This window comes from Lithobates pipiens, unplaced genomic scaffold, assembly GCF_037356315.1.
Source record: "Lithobates pipiens isolate NorthernLeopardFrog02 unplaced genomic scaffold, aLitPip1_a1.2 Scaffold_23, whole genome shotgun sequence".
NCBI lineage: Eukaryota > Metazoa > Chordata > Amphibia > Anura > Ranidae > Lithobates > Lithobates pipiens.
The window spans coordinates 299,618,821-299,636,261 of record NW_027507785.1 but is presented as its reverse complement, the minus strand read 5'-3'; the positions used below and the strand labels follow the sequence as shown (position 1 = coordinate 299,636,261).

The 17,441-nt window shown below is 41.1% G+C and overlaps 1 protein-coding gene across 1 annotated transcript in view; it reads right to left on the bottom strand.

Moving 5' to 3' along the window:
* Positions 1-17,441, bottom strand: part of LOC143926554 (vitellogenin-1-like) — a 269,217-nt gene that overhangs the window by 78,432 nt on the left and 173,344 nt on the right. Inside the window, exons 21-22 of the mRNA XM_077450393.1 lie at positions 16,320-16,539; positions 8,733-8,923 (exon numbers count right to left, since the gene is read on the bottom strand). Coding sequence (XP_077306519.1) covers positions 8,733-8,923; positions 16,320-16,539 — 411 coding nt within the window. The remainder of the gene's footprint in view (positions 1-8,732; positions 8,924-16,319; positions 16,540-17,441) is intronic.

The following is a 17,441-nucleotide window of genomic DNA, read 5'->3' as shown; positions in this document are numbered from 1 at the left end:
GCTTGGGTGCACCCATAGCAAGCTGCTTGCAGTGGGGGTACTCAGCAGGGGGGAGGGGCCAGGAGCGCCAGCGAGGGACCCGAGAAGAGGAGGATCTGGGCTCCTCTGTGCAAAACCACTACCCAGAGCAGGGAAGTATAACGTTTATTATTTTTAAACAAAAAAAAAAAACAAGACTTTAATATTACTTTAAGTTTTGTCAATACAAACTGGAAACTGATTGGTTTCTATGCAGAGTTGCACCGGAAAAACTTTCTTTATTTTTAACTGGACATAATAAATGAAGAAACAAAAAGGGGCTAATTTACTAAAGGCAAATACACTGTGCACTTTACGAAGTGAAGTTGCACTCTACAAGGGCCGTTGTCTCCAGAGCTTAGTACATGAGCAGAAACTCTGCTGACTTCCATCCTCCAATCATGTGCAAGCAAAAATTTTGTTTTTATTTTTTATTTTCCTTGCACGTGATTGGGTATTGTTTGCAAAGTGACGCTTTACCTCATTTACTAAGCTCTGGAGCAACTGTATTTGTGCAAAGTGCACAATCTATTTGCCTTCAGTAAATCAACCCCAAAGGCTGTAAGCTGGTAGTATCTAATGATTACATAATTATCAGAATATATGAAATGGCGCTAAATCCAAAAAGTGCTCACATACAAAGATATAATGTAAAGCCTTGGTTTGAGAGTGTTTTGCAAGACAAGCAAACAATTTTTATACATTTTGACTTGATAAACAAGTGATGTCTTGATATACAAGTAGCCTCACGTCACAACTGAGTATAAAAGAGAAAAGAGGAGCCTCTAAGTGTAGCAATATGGTTACATCTAAAGAAGGTACAACAATTAGCAACTCACATGGTTGATAATTAAACACACATCTAAGTATGCAGGCATCTGGGGAAAAGCTACCCTCATAGACCATCCTTCGCACCTCCATCAGCATCATACCTTTCACGTTATGCTCCACGAGCACTTGAAGCCTCACTTTTAAACTGCTCTACTGCAGGGTAGTCTTCCTGGTTTACGATTGCAGACTGGCAGCGGTGAGAGCTGGCGGTGCAGGGGATGGTCTATGTGGACAGCTTTGCCCCAGATGCCTGAATACTTAGATGTGCTTGTTTTAATCATCAACCATGTGAGTTGCTAAATCTTGTACCTTCATTAAATGTAACCATATTGCTACACTTAGAGGCACCTCTCTTCTCTTTTATACTCTGAAGCTCCTGTTGGATTTTTCTTCTAATCCCCTTGTGGAGGCTTCCATTTGTGGAGGGACATTTTATGGTTACACAACCTGGTCACATTGCTATAATCTTTTTATATGGACTATAAACTGAAAGACCAATGAATAAATGGTTATGGAATGAATCCTCTGAGTTCCCATTATTTCTTAAGGGGAAATTTGCTTTGATATACAAGTGCTTTGGATTACAAGCATGTTTCCGGAACGAATTATGCTTGCAATCCAAGGTTTTACTGTATATGAAAACATGAATGCAAACAACAAAACAGGTGATAAATGTCACTTAGGAGTGACTGCAATATGCAGTATAACCTAAATCCATCAAATACTTAAATATTTAACAAATACTGAAAATTTACCACAATATGTTAAGTGAAAAAAAGTCCAGTGTAAAAAAGAGTGAATATCAAAACAATGATAGTTCTTAGTGAGAGTGCTAGGAGGTAGCTTCAAAATCCAATATTGTAAAATGACTTATGCATTCCAGTGCTTAGTCCAAAGAGATAGATACACTACACCAATAAGTGAAATGTAATGTAATATCTCAGAATGGCACCATTGACAAAGTCATAGGCAGATGGAGTGTCATAAAGAACAATTTTAGGGACTTAGGAGCTAAATTGAGGAAAAGGACCTCCAAGGTAGTATTCTCAGGAATACTACTGGTACATCAACCCACACCAGAAAGGGGAGATTAGGGAAGTAAACAAATGGCTAAAGAGCTGGTGTAGTAAGGAGGGGTTTGGGTTCCTGGAGGACTGGGCCAACTTCTCAGTTGATAACCGATACTATAGAAGGGATGGACTGCACTTAAATGAGGTGGGTGCAGATCAGCTGGGAATGAAGATGGTCAAAAAGTTAGAGGGGTTTTTAAACTAGGCGGCGAGGGGGGGTCCAGAGGTAGAGATATTCAGTGCGGAACATATTTCAGAGGGTAGTATTGGGGGCATTAGTGGTAGGTTGACCAAAGCACATAAACCCAAAGTAGGTATAGTAGCAAGTCCTAGTTGCAATCTCGGAACATCCAATAAGAGGATAATATGTAAACAGTCTAAACTACGTGGCAGGTGCACCAATGCCAGGAGCCTGGCAGACAAGATGGGTGAACTAGAGATACTGTTGTACAAGGAGGATTTGGATTTTGTGGGAATTTCAGAGACCCGGTTCAACAGCTCTCATGATTGGTTGGCAAACATTCAAGGGTATACCCTTTATCGCAAGGATAGAGAGTATAAAAAAGGGGGAGGGGTATGCCTATATCAATAATAATGTACAAGTGAATGTGAGAGATGACATCACTAAGGGAGCTAGGGAGGAGGTAGAATCCTTATGGGTAAAACTCCAAAGGGATGAAGCTAAGGGTAAAATAATACTTGGAGTATGCTATAGGCCCCCTAACCTGAGGAAAGAAAGGGAGACAGATCTCCTATCACAATTTTTGATTAGCAGCAAGGATGGAAAGTATCATAATGGGGATTTTAACTATCCAGACATAGACTGGGCGGAGGGAACTGCGCATCCATCTAAGGCTCGCCAGTTCCTAAATGTCTTGCGGGACAATTTTATGGGTCAGATGGTAGACGCACCAACTAGAAATAAAGCGTTACTGGATCTACTGATTACCAGCAATACAGACCTGATCACGGATGTGGAAATACGGGCCAATTTAGGTAACAGCAATCACAGGTCAATTGGCTTCAGTATAAATCACACAAATAGGAAACATAAGGGGAATACAAAGACATTGAATTTCAAAGGAGCCAACTTCCCTAAACTACGAACCATAAATTGGAATAAAACCTTAGGAACAAAGAACACAGAGGAGAGATGGGTTTGCTTTAAGAGCATTTTAAATAAGGGCATTAGTCAATGCATCCCATTGCGTAATAGATTTAAAAGAGCGAACAAAAGTCTGGATGGCTTAACTCCAATATAAAAATGCATATAAAAGCAAAGGTGAAGGCCTTCAAAAAATACAAGGTTGAGGGATCATCATCAGCATTCAGACTTTATAAAGAATGCAACAAGAAATGTCAGGGTGCAATAAGGATGGCTAAGATCCATGAAAGACACATAGCGGAGGAGAGCAGAAAAAATCCCAAGAAATGCTTTAAGTATGTAAACTGTAAAAAAGGAGGACAGACCATATTGGCCCCATAAAGAATGAGGAAAGACATCTGGTTACAAAGGATGGGGAGATGGTATTGAATTTATTCTTCTCTTTTCAGTCTTCACGAGGGAATCGGGGGGCTTCAGTAACCAAAACTGCAGTGTTTATCCTTATGGAACATCACAGGAAGCACCTCCATGGTTAACAGATGACAGAATTAAAATTAGACTTGCAAAACTTAACATTAATAAATCACCGGGACCAGATGGCTTGCACCCGAGGATACTTAGGGAACTCAATCAAGTAATTGCCAGATCATTGTTCCTAATTTGTACTGACAGTCTACTGACTGGAATGGTACCAGCTGATTGGAGAAAAGTCAATGTAGCACTAATATTTAAAAAGGGCCCAAAATATATCCCTGGGAATTATAGACAAGTTAGCCTAACATCAATAGTATGTAAACTCTTGGAGGGGATGATAAGGGACAGGATTTTAGTAATGAGAATGGTATCATTAGCAGTAATCAGCATGGATTCATGAAGAATCACTTTTGCCAAACCAATCTATTAACCTTCTATGAGGAGGTGAGTTGCCACCTAGATAAAGGAAGACCCGTAGACATGGTGTATCTGGATTTTGCAAAAGCATTTGACACAGTTCCCCATAAATATTTACTGTACAAAATAAGGTCCGTTGGCATGGACCATAGGGTGAGTACATGGATTGAAAACTGGCTACAAGGGCGAGTTCAGAGGGTGGTAATAAATGGGGAGTACTCGGAATGGTCAGGGGTGGTTAGTGGGGTCCTCCAGGGTTTTGTGCTGGGACCAATCCTGTTTAATTTGTTCGTAAACAACCTGGAGGATGGGGTAAAAAGTTCAATCTCCATATTTGCGGACAATACTAAGCTAAGCAGGGAAATAACTTCTCTGCAGGATGTGGAAACCTTGCAAAAAGTTCTGAAGAAATTAATGGGGTGGGCAACTACATGACAAATGAGGTTCAATGTAGAAAAATTTTAAATAATGCATTTGAGTGGCAAAAATATGAATGCAATCTATACACTGGGGGGAGAACTTCTGGGGGAATCTAGGATAGAAATGGACCTGAGGGCCCTAGTGGATGATAGGCTCAGCAATGGCATGCAATGCCAAGCTGCTGCTAACAAAGCAAACAGAATATATCGGCATGCAGTAACCTCCCTGGCGGTATGACTCAGTCTGGGTTTAGGTGCTGAAAGCAGTACAATTATTTTGCATGGAAATTTGGCATTTTATATTGTAGTCCTGTAATTCTTAGGAATAACTCTCTTAAATCTGTTCAAACCAGAGTCTAGTAGACATCCCGGGTATGATAAAGTTTATAATATAATAAATAATAATAAAAATTATTCAATAATGTAATCAAATCCTAAAACACTGAAAAAGGGACACTTTTTGGTTGCTATGGACAATCTCCAAATTTCAGGCAGAAAAAACAGTATTTATAATATAAAAGTGCATGCAGGGCACTGCACAGACCACTAGGGACAAAGGGGGTGTGTATTTTTTAATACAGTACTGTAATCTGTAAGATTACAGTGCTGTATGTGTTTTGTGTCTTTTTACTTTTTTGAATTTGCCGCCGTTCTCCGCAACGTCTCAGGGAACGGAGCTCGGCGGCATTCGGCACTGTGAATCAAGTGGAGGACAGCTTGATCACACAGCGCGGAGGACATCGCTGGATCCAGGGGACAAGGTAAGTAACTCTGCCTGTGTCCTCCCTGCATCCAGTGATGCGATCCCAAGTCTGGCTCGGGGTTACCGCTCCTGTTAGTAAAATCCCAACCCGAGCCAGACTCGGGATTACCGCCAGGGAAGTTAAAAAGGGATCAACTCCAGAGATAAAATGATAATTCTCCCGCTCTACAAGACTCTGGTCCGGCCGCACCTGGAGTATGCTGTCCAGTTCTGGGCACCAGTCCTCGGGAAGGATGTACCGGAAATGGAGCGAGTACAAAGAAGAGCAACTAAGCTAATAAAGGGTCTGGAGGATATTAGTTATGAGGAAAGGTTGCGAGCACTGAACTTATTCTCCCTCCCACAGGTGGTGGTCTCAGCGGGGGGCATTGATAGTTTCAAGAAACTATTAGATAAGCACCTGAAGAACCGCAACATACAGGGATATACAATGTAATACTGACAAATAATCACACACATAGGTTGGACTTGATGGACTTACAGCTTTTTTCAACCTCCCCTACTATGTAACTATATAACTATATGTAATAATGCTGGTGGTGTTGCCTATATCTTGCCACCTGTTGTGTGTAAGTGGTGAATATTAAAAGTAAATATAAGTCCCATTTCCTATTTACCTAATTGCAAAGAAATCAAAAATAGACAATTTCTTTTGGTGAGTATCGATTCACGCTTTTCATTTCATACTTTTCAGTTCATTTCTGAACAGCAGTTCGTCAACCTGACATGTTGCGTAATCGGAGGAGATAATGTGTTATTTATTATTGGCCTTAGAGTTATTGCTTTGACCCAGGTCCAGTCCAGGAACAGGAGGAGGAGGAGTTCTTGGACCAAAAATTGGTTGCTTTATTAATCGTGACCAATTATTTCATATCCCTTTGCTGCGGGTGCTCCAGGAGAATAATCCAGATGTTTTTCAGAATTATCTCTGGATGATAGACCCCTGCTTTCACCAACTCTTGCCATTGTTGACCCCCTATATTAAGAAGCAGGACACATGCATGAGGCTTTTATTTTATTTTTTGGTTGAATAATGATTTGATTTGGTATATTTTCTATATTTTGGATGCATAGAATGCACTTTTTGGTTAAGTTCTATTGGCAGATAGCATATCTAATTTTTTATTTTTTATTTTTTTTAATGCACAATAAAAAAAAATGTGTAGAATAATACTTGGCTATGTGTTTTACTTCAAATGATAGTTTGTGTGAATGTCAATGTAAAATTGACAAGGGACACCAACATAGTTATATCTTTGATCTTAAAAACTATGGGATGATGGTGTTGTGGTAACAAAAACAATAACAAGCATAATAATATTATTCTTGAGATCACTAGAAAAAAAATGCCTTTGAAAATTAGTTTGCAATAACTCCATCAGAATCACCAGCAAAGCAGCTTCATTATTATCCCATTAAAGAGAATTGTGCGCTGCATTGTGCAATTTCATAATTTGCAACGTCGCGAATGTTAATTCTGCATTATGAACGCTAGTTTACAAGACCGACAGTTTCTGTCTCGTCCTTGCTTCCGAGCATGCATGTTTGCACTCTGGACTTTTGTCCGACGGACTTGTGTACACACTCTCGGAAAATCCGACAACAGACATTTGTCCGTGGAAAATTTTAAAGCCTGCCATCCAACATTTATCTGTGGAAAATCTGACAATTGTCCGATGGAGCGTACAACCGGTCGGATTTTCTGCCAGCAGCCTGTCATCACACATTTCCCGTCGGAAAATCCGATTCTGTGTATGCGGCTTTAGAGACCAGGGGGTCACACAACGAACTGGACGCTCCGAAATCTGAACTTCCGGTCTCGGCCACGAAGTCACCTGGCTCCTCCAGATGCGTTGCGTCACGATGCGTTGCGACACGTGACTTTATCAAGGGTTAGTCCAAAGAGATAGATACACTCCACCAATGCACTTATTGGTGGAGTGTATCTATGGGGTTGATTTACGAAAGACAAATAGACTGTGCAATTTGCAAAGTGCACTTGCACTCTGCAAGAGCAGTTGCTACATTGCTTAGTAAATGAGCAGAAGCTCTGATGACTTCCATCATCCAATCATGTGCAAGCAAAAATGCGTATTTTTTTTTTTCCTTGGACGTGATTGGGTATTCTTTGCAGAGTGAAGCCTTGCCTCATTTACTAAGTCCTGGAGCAACTGCCTATTTGCCGTTAGTAAATCAACCCCAATCTCTTTGGACTAAGCACCGGATTGGAGTAATTTTTCAATACTGGATTTTGAAGCTACCCTTTTGCTTGCACATGATTGTGTGAAGGAAGTTTGGATCTCCTAGCACTCTCACTAAGAACTATAATTTTTTTTTTATATTCACTTTTTGTTTTTTCACTTGACTTTTTTTTTTCCTTGTTTTTACTTATTGTGTTCACTTTTCACTATGTTAACATTTTTTCATCAACTATGTTATTTTCACTTATTTCACTGGATTTTTGCTATACTGCATATTGCAGTCACTCCTGAGTGACATTTATCACCCGTTTTATTATTTGCATTAATGTTTATATATATATATGTATATATGTATGTATGTGTATATATATATATATATATATATATATGTATATATGTATGTATGTGTATATATATATATATATATATATATATATATATATATATATATATATATATATATATATATATCTTTGCATGTGAGCACTTTTTAGATTTAGCGCCATTTCATATATTCTGATTATTATGGTCTACTGTATGTATGTGGTGACACTACAAGGAATGGCAGCTTTATTCACAGAACATTAGAGACTGTTTAGAAATACTTGTACTTTCCTTCTTAAAGAGGAAGTAAACCCTGATGAGTTTATTTCCTCTTTCATTCCCTGCAAAGGTAAAGCATAATGGACTACTATGCATCGCATAGTAGCTCATTATGTGTCACTTACCTGACACAGGAGCCAGCGATGTCACCGATGTCCCTTGTAGTCCGGCGCATCCATCTTCTCAGTGGGTCTCGCTGCTCCGCCGCTGTCATTCGGCGAAGCCGCGATGACGTCACTCCAACGCATGCGCACGGGAGCCGCCACGTGCAGCATATCGCCGTTGACGGGTGCCGCGCTCAGTGCGCCTGCCTTTTGGCAAATATCTCCTAAACCGTGTAGGTTTAGGAGATATTTCTTGGACCTACAGGTAAGCCTTAATCTAGGCTTACCTGTAGGTCAAAGTGTGTTGTAAGGGTTTACAACCACTTTAATACTTTTATTTTGTAGTTGTTTTGTCAAACACAGAGTGGTACACTAGTTATTCACCCTATTTGACATCTAATGAATACACCAGCTCACACCAGACATTTTTACTAAATTAGTTTAGAAGTCAAATTACTGAATCCCAGTATTCACAAACTCAATTTATGAGTTTTTGTTAATTAAGCTTGTACATGCATATGCTAATATAACGGAGGCAGGGACATTAGACTGTAAGCTCCTCTAGGGCAGAAACTGATATGAAACATGTATATACCCTGTAAAGCATCATATAATACATCATTGCTACATAGATAAAGGAAATAAATAAATGAACACAGAGTCACATTGCTCTAATCAGTATTCAGCAGGATTGGCTTAACCTAAAGGTGTTTGTTGATAGACTTACCTTTTGCGTAATCTCGCTAGTGCCAAGAATCTTCTTCAGCTTTGAAAGAGCCATGCGGTCTATTGGGTTTTCCAGCTCTTGTATTCCACCGTCAGCTCTACGAACATTAACTGAACGCACCATTTTCATCGTTGCCCCAGGCCCTGCTTGAAATTCTATTTGTATTTTCTCGACTGAGGCACCCGTGTGCACTAGAAAGAAGAACACTTACTGGTTTAATTATTGAAGAGCCTGAAATTCAATACACCTTTGTATAGGTCTGTTTGGCATAAAAGCAAATCTCTTGAAAATTGGGTATTTTGTTTTTTAAGTGAATGTGCCTCAATTGATATGGACTTACTTATTTTAAACTTGTTATAATTGCTCTAAAACTCATTACTGTGAATTCAACTGCGGTGTGTGTCAGTAGGTAATACTGTCTATTGCTAGTTTTAAGTTATTTTTGTGAGCCAGACCTCACCTTCAACTTTCTAGAAAGTTTTCAAGAAAAGTCTTGTCTTTTTGTACAGCCATCTTTACAGATTGGTGCTCCAGGATCCTTTTACAGTTATGTATTTCTTGCCTTCTCCATTTATTTATGGTAAATAAATGCTGAATTAGATCCATGCAAGACTGAAGTATATGATCTACTGAGGATATTTTTAACATTTTATGTCTAAGCACTTTATGGAACTTCTTGTTGCAGCCCTTAACATTGTATGTGACATCGGGGGGAGAGTTACTAAAACGGGAGCTCTCAGAATCTGATGCAGTTGTGCGTGGTAGCCAATAAGCTTCTAACTTCAGCTTGTTCAATTAAGCTTTGACAATAAAACGTGGAAGCTGATTGGTTTCTATGCAGAACTGCACCACTAGTTTTAGTAAATAACCCCCTGTGATACCATGCAACCATATTTTCCTTTGGTGCTCCACATGCAGGGCTCCTTTAGCCATCTCATCCTGAGAGAAAACACTGTTGACATTAGTCCTTAACATATACAGTATCTCACAAAAGTGAGTACACCCCTCACATTTTTGTAAATATTTTATTATATCTTTTCATGGGACAACACTGAAGAAATGACACTTGTCTACAATGTAAAGTAGTGAGTGTACAGCTTGTATAACAGTGTAAAATTTCTGTCCCTTTAAAATAACTCAATGCACAGCCATTAATGTCTAAACCGTTGGCAACAAAAGTGAGTACACCCCTAAAAACATCCAAATTGGGCCCAAAGTGTCAATATTTTGTGTGGCCACCATAATTTTCCAGCACTGCCTTAACCCTCTTGGGCATGGAGTTCACCAGAGCTTCACAGGTTGCCACTGGAGTCCTCTTCCACTCCTCCATGACGACATCACAGAGCTGGTGGATGTTAGAGACCTTGCGCTCCTCTGCCTTCCATTTGAGGATGTCCCACAGATGATCAATAGGGTTTAGGTCTGGGGACATGCTTGGCCAGTCCATCACCTTTACCCTCAGCTTCTTTAGCAAGGCAGTGGTCATCTTGCAGCTGTGTTTGGGGTCATTATCATGTTAGATTACTGCCCTGTGGCCCAGTCTCCCAAGGGAGGGCATCATGCTCTGCTTCAGTGTGTCACAGTACATGTTGGCATTCATGGTTCCCTCAATAAACTGTAGCTCCCCAGTGTCGGCTCGCCCAGTGTCACTCATGCAGCCCCAGACCATGACACTCCCATCACCATGCTTGACTGTAGGCAAGATACACTTGTCTTTGTACTCCTCACCTGGTTGCTGCCACACATGCTTGGTGCCATCTGAACCAAATAAGTTTATCTTGTTATCATCAGACCACAGGACATGATTCCAGTAATCCATGTCCTTAGTCTGCTTGTCTTTAGCAAACTGTTTGTGGGCTTTTTTGTGCATCATCTTTAGAAGAGGCTTCCTTCTGGGATGACAGCCATGCAGACCAATTCAATGCAGCGTGCGGCGTATGGTCTGAGCACTGACAGGCTGACCCCCCACCCCCCACCCCTGCAATCTCTGCAGCAATGATGAGCGCACTCATACGTCTATTTCCCAAAGACAACCACTGGATATGACGCTGAGCAGGTGTGCTCAACTTCTTTGGTCGACCATGGCGAGGCCAGTGACCAGTATGAGAGAGTAAGAGCGATAACACCAAATTTAACACACCTGTTCCCCATTCATACCTGAGACCTTGAAACACTAACTAGTCACTTGACACCAGGGAGGGAAAATGGCTAATTGGATCCAGTTTGGACATTTTCCCTTAGGGGTGTACTCACTTTTGTTGCCAGTGGTTTAGACATTAATGGCTGTGTGTTGAGTTATTTTGAGGGGACAGAAAATTTACACTGTTATACAAGCCAGTGTTTCTCAACTCCGGTCCTCAAGGCGCCCCAACATGTCATGTTTTCAGGATTTCCCTCAGATGAAACTGTGGTAATTACTAAGGCAGTGAAACAGATCAAACCACCTGTGCAAAATATTGGAAAGCCTCAAAACATGACCTGTTGGAGTGCCTTGAGGACTGGAGTTGAGAAACACTGATATAAGCTGTACACTCACAGCTTTACATTATAGCAAAGTGTCATTTCTCCAGTGTTGTCACATGTACTCACTTTTGTGAGATACTGTATATATATATATATATATATATATATATATATATATATATATATATATATATATATATATATACAGTGGTGTGAAAAAGTGTTTGCCCCCTTCCTCATTTCCTGTTCCTTTGCATGTTTGTCACACTTAAGTGTTTCGGAACATCAAACCAATTTAAACAATAGTCAAGGACAACACAAGTAAACACAAAATGCAATTTGTAAATGAAGGTGTTTATTATTAAAGGTGAAAAAAAATCCAAACCATCATGGCCCTGTGTGAAAAAGTGATTGCCCCCCTTGTTAAAACCTACTATAACTGTGGTTGTCCACACCTGAGTTCAATTTCTCTAGCCACACCCAGGCCTGATTATTGCCACACCTGTTCACAATCAAGGCATCACTTAAATAGGAGCTGCTTGACACAGTAAGGTCCACCAGAAGATCCTTTAGGCTGGGTTCACACTGCTGCGGGTGGGAGATCCGGATGTGATTCGCACCGCACTGCAGTGCAAATCACATCCGATCTCCGTAGCGATGCGAGTTCAGTCATACAGATAGTATGGCTGAATTCGCATCGCTCCCGCCGCAAACTCGCACGGGACCCTTTTTTTGGTCCGCAGCAGAATCGGATCGCATGGGTGTTCACACCATGCGATCCGATTCCTGTGCGAGTGTGCAGATCGCACTGCGATATGCGGACGGATCTGGGGGTGTCATTAACATTTCATTGACACTCCCAGCCGTCCGCATAGGGCAGTGTGAACTGCCGGCGGGAGGCATGCGATGCGGGAAAACGCCGCGGATTCGCGGCGTTCCCGCATCGCTATGGTGTGAACCCAGCCTAAAAGCTACACATCATGCCGAGAGCCAAAGAAATTCAGGAACAATTGAGAAAGAAAGTAATTGAGATCTATCAGTCTGGAAAGGGTTATAAAGCCATTTCCAAAGCTTTGGGAATCCAGCGAACCACAGTGAGAGCCATTATCCACAAATGGCGAAGACATGGAACAGTGGTGAACCTTCCCAGGAGTGGCCGGCTGCCCAAAATTACCCCAAGAGCGCAGCGACGACTCATCCAAGAGGTCACAAAAGACCCCACAACAACGTCCAAGGAACTGCAGGCCTCACTTGCCTCAGTTAAGGTCAGCGTTCATGCCTCCACCATCAGGAAAAGACTGGGCAAAAATGGCCTGCATGGCAGAGTTCCATGGAGAAAACCACTGCTGAGCAAAAAGAACATCAAAGCTCGTCTCAATTTCTCCACAACACATCTTGATGATCCCCAAGACTTTTGGGACAACATTCTGTGGACCGATGAGACAAAAGTGGAACTCTTTGGAAGGTGTGTGTCCAAGTATATCTGGCGTAGAAGGAACACTGCATTTCATAAAAAGAACATTATACCAACAGTAAAATATGGTGGTGGTAGTGTGATGGTCTGGGGCTGTTTTGCTGCTTCAGGACCTGGAAGACTTGCCGTGATAAAAGGAACTATGAATTCTGCTGTCTACAAAGAGATCCTGAAGGAGAATGTCCGACCTGCTGTTCATGTACTCAAGCTGAAACGAACTTGGGTTCTGCAGCAGGACAATGATCCTAAACACACCAGCAAGTCCACCACCGAATGGCTGAAGAAAAACAAAATGAAGACTTTGGAGTGGCCTAGCCAAAGCCCTGACCTGAATCCTATTGAGATGTTGTGGTATGACCTTAAAAAGGCCGTTCATGCTCGAAAACCCTCTAATGTAACTGAATTAGGACAATTCTGCAAAGATGAGTGGGCCAAAATTCCTCCAGGACGCTGTAAAAGCCTCATTGCACGTTATCGCAAACGCTTGGTTGCAGTTGTTGCTGCTAAGGGTGGCCCAACCAGTTATTAGGTTTAGGGGGCAATCACTTTTTCACACAGGGCCATGATGGTTTGGATTTTTTTTCACCTTTAATAATAAACACCTTCATTTACAAATTGCATTTTGTGTTTACTTGTGTTGTCCTTGACTATTGTTTAAATTGGTTTGATGTTCCGAAACACTTAAGTGTGACAAACATGCAAAGGAACAGGAAATGAGGAAGGGTGCAAACACTTTTTCACACCACTGTATATATATATATATATATATATATATATATATATATATATATATATATATATATATATATATATATATGTGATCCAGTGCACAGGTGCCACCCTGTAGCAGTTAAACTGAAGAGGTTAAAAAGTCTCCCATAATAAACAGTATTTTGAAATACCGAATGACAGCCACTGGTGTATGGATGACTTTTACAAGCTTTGTTTTATTTTGTGATATGTATGTTGGCACAGTGAAATGTGTAGTGTGCACCTTAATTAATAGACTGCAATTTTGTGCTGATAATTGCAAAACCTTAATAAACATAATTTGTACAAAAAAAAAGCACAATACATTTTAAAAGCTGACATGGCCTGACACCCAATGCAAGGGAACAGTGTAATTTTGTGTGTTTATTGCTTAGATAGCAAAATGCAAGAACCTTTGTTTGTACAATATTGTTTATCAATTGTGACATTGTTGGGCCCTGCCACTGTGTAAAAGGTATGTGGATTACAGGGCTCACGAATGGCTATTATGAATGAGGAAAATTGGGTTTTCAGTTTTCTCTGGGTTTGGTAACTCTCAGATTGGGTTCTGGAGTCTGGAGCTTCACAGAGTCTTGGGAGGCATGAAACCCCTAACCATGTGTATAGGTCTTTTCATAGACCAGAAGGCTGTGTGTGCAAGTGTGCACAGCCATTATAGTCAAGGGACTGACAGTAGTTCAGGGCTCCACCCAAGAGAAAGAAAGTCCCTGCCAAGCGACTAGGCCATAAGTACCATTTCAGCTACTGACTGGAATGTTACCAGGAGATTGGAGAAAAGCCAATGTAGCACCAATATTAAAAAAGGGCCCAAAATACATCCCTGGGAATTACAGACCAGTTAGCCTAACATCAATAGTATGCAAGCTCTTGGAGGGGATGATAAGGGACTATATGCAAGATTTTAGTAACGAGAACGGTATCATTATCAGTAATCAGCATGGATTCATGAAGAATCGTTCTTGCCAAACCAATCTATTAACCATCTATGAGGAGGTGAGTTGCCATATAGATAAAGGAAGGCCCGTAGACATGGTGTATTTGGATTTTCCAAAAGCATTTGACACAGTTCCCCATAAACGTTTACTGTACAAAATAAGGTCCGATGGCATGGACCATAGGGTGAGTACATGGATTGAAAACTGGCTACAAGGGAGAGTTCAGAAGGTGGTGATAAATGGGGAGTACTCAGAATGGTCAGGGGTGGGTAGTGGGGTTCCCTCAGGCTTCTGTGCTGGGACCAATCCTATTTACATAGTTAAATTTAGTTAGTCCTGTTGAAAAATACACAAGTCCATCCAGTTCAACCACAAAATATATATATATATTTATTTTGTTTATAAACAACCTGGAGGATGGGGTAAACAGTTCAATATCAGTATTTGTGGATGATGTTAAGCTAAGCAGGGCAATAACTTCTTTGGAGGATGTGGAAACCTTGTAAAAAGATCTGGACAAATGAATGGGGTGGAAAATTAGAAAATGAGGTTTAATGTAGAAAAATGTAAAATAATGCATTTGGGTGGAAAAAATATGAAGGAATCTATATACTGGGGGGGGGGGGGATGGAATGGAATGGAAAAGGACCTGGGGGTCCTAGTAGATGATAGGCTCAGCAATGGCATGCAATGCCAAGCTGCTGCTAACAAAGCAAACAGAATATTGGCATTAAAAAGAGGATCAACTCCAGAGATAAAATGATAATTCTCCCGCTCTACACGACTCTGGTTCGGCCGCACCTGGAGTATGCTGTCCAGTTCTGGGCACCCCTCCTCAGGAAGGATGTCCAGAAAATGGAAAGAGTACAAAGAAGGGTAACTAAGCTAATAAAGGTTCTGGAGGATATTAGTTATGAGGAAAGGTTGCAAGCTCTGAACTTATTCTATCTGGAGAAGAGACACTTCAGAGGGGATATGATTTCAATTTAGAAATAACATACTGGTGACCCCACAATAAGGATAAAACTTTTTTGCGGAAGGGAGTTTAACAAGACTCGTGGCCACATATTAAAATTAGAAGAAAAGAGGTTTAAAGCGGGAGTCCGCCGGGAGTCCGCGTTTTATTTTATTTTTTTTAAAGCCAGCAGCTACAAATACTGCAGCTGCTGACTTTTAAAATAGTGACACTTACCTGTCCAGCGCGCCCGCGATGTCGGCACCCGAAGCCGATCTCTCGATCGTCTCTCGGGTGCTGCCGCCGCCATCTTGGGTATGGGAATCAGGAAGTGGAGCCTTTCGGCTTAATTTCCCAGTTCCCTACTGCGCATGCGCGAGTCGCGCTGCGCAATAAGGATGGACCCCGCGGGGGACTTTTGGAAAGGGGGCGTAATCTACGCCCCTTTCCGCAGAGAGCTATCCCGGAAATGGGTGCAGATACCTGTACTGTACAGGTACCTGCACCCCCCTCCCCCCTGAAAGGTGCCAATTGTGGCGCCGGAGGGGGGGGGGGATTCCAATGAGCGGAAGGTCCACTTTAGGGTGGACCTCCGCTTTAACCTTAAACTACGTAGGCGGTGGTCTCAGCGGGGAGCATCAATAGTTTCAAATAACTATTGGATAAGCACCTGAACAACTGCAACATACAGGGATATACAATGTAATACTGACATATAATCACACACATAGGTTGGACTTGATGGATTTGTGTCTTTTTTCAACCTCACCTACTATGTAACTATGTAACTATGACTGTGAGAAAGGCATTCTCATCCAACATCAGTGCCTGAGCTTCTGGAAGAATGAACTCCTGGAAGAATGGTCAAGCATTCCCATAGACACACTCCTAAAGCTTGTGGACAATTTTCCCATATATATATATATATATGTATGTATATATATGTATATATATATATATATATATATATATATACATATATATCTTACCTGACTTAAACAGCACTTTCACAGAATGATCTCCAATTATGTGATAAAGAGGGCAGTTGCTGACAAAGGCAGCCGTCAGGCTGTTTTTAATGAAACAAACTTGAAAACCCAAATCCCCAGCCTTGGCGCACGCGGATACATCGGACAACCATGGACGCCTTCGCGGCTGCTCCGACCAGTAAGCGTTCTCTTTGCTCAAAACTTCGTCAGAAAACTTTCCCTGTGAAGTGAAGGGATAAAAACACCATTATTTTGCCCTCTCAATGCAGAACTAAGTATGTTTCAAATGCAATTCAGTGTTCTTCAATGAAACACTTCTTAAAATCCATGCAAGATTCCCCGCTGCTACTTTGTACTTTTTTGTGTAAGTGACCTAGGATTTTTCTCTTCTTTATTTTTTTAAGTGCTTTTCAAGCCTGTAGTCGCTCACAAGTCTGTTATTATGTTCTGGAGAAAACTAGTGGTTTTGTTCAGGGAGATTGATTGAAAATAGGTTCTAAAAAGTTTAAAACAAATCTTTGTAAGGGCTTTATGCCGTCCGATTCCCAATGTAAATCACTGTGCCTACTGATTAGCGAGCTGAGCTTCCAGAGTCTAAGATAATGTTCCCGCTTAGGCTCCCAAACCTTATAGAATTTGTAGGTAGATAAAAAGATATTGGCTTACAGAAAAATCACTTAAACAATGTCTTTACCTATCTTTCTCTATAGGCTTTTGTGAACCAGGTTTAAAACTACTGCTATCTAGGCTTGTGCAATTCCTTTCGTAACAAATCGAAATTCGGCTGAATTTTGCATCTTTCGGACATTCAGATGCGGCTGGTGTGCGTTGTGGTACCGGCAGTGCTGATGTGCCAATCCCGGTGCATTGCACTGTTCACTCTTTATTTTATTTTTTAACAAACTTTATTGAAATGTCACACCGTGACAGTGCCCCCGCTGTGATAACTGGGGCAGCCTTATTTCTCATAAATGATTTGTTTCTTTAATTATTCACCTTTTTATACTCTCCCTGTCAGATCAGAGGTGTCATCCTCTATGGCTCTCCTATATGCTACCTGACCTTGGTGCTGATTACGGGCCTGATAAAAAAAACTGTCATATGAAAACTTCCTAGATCCAC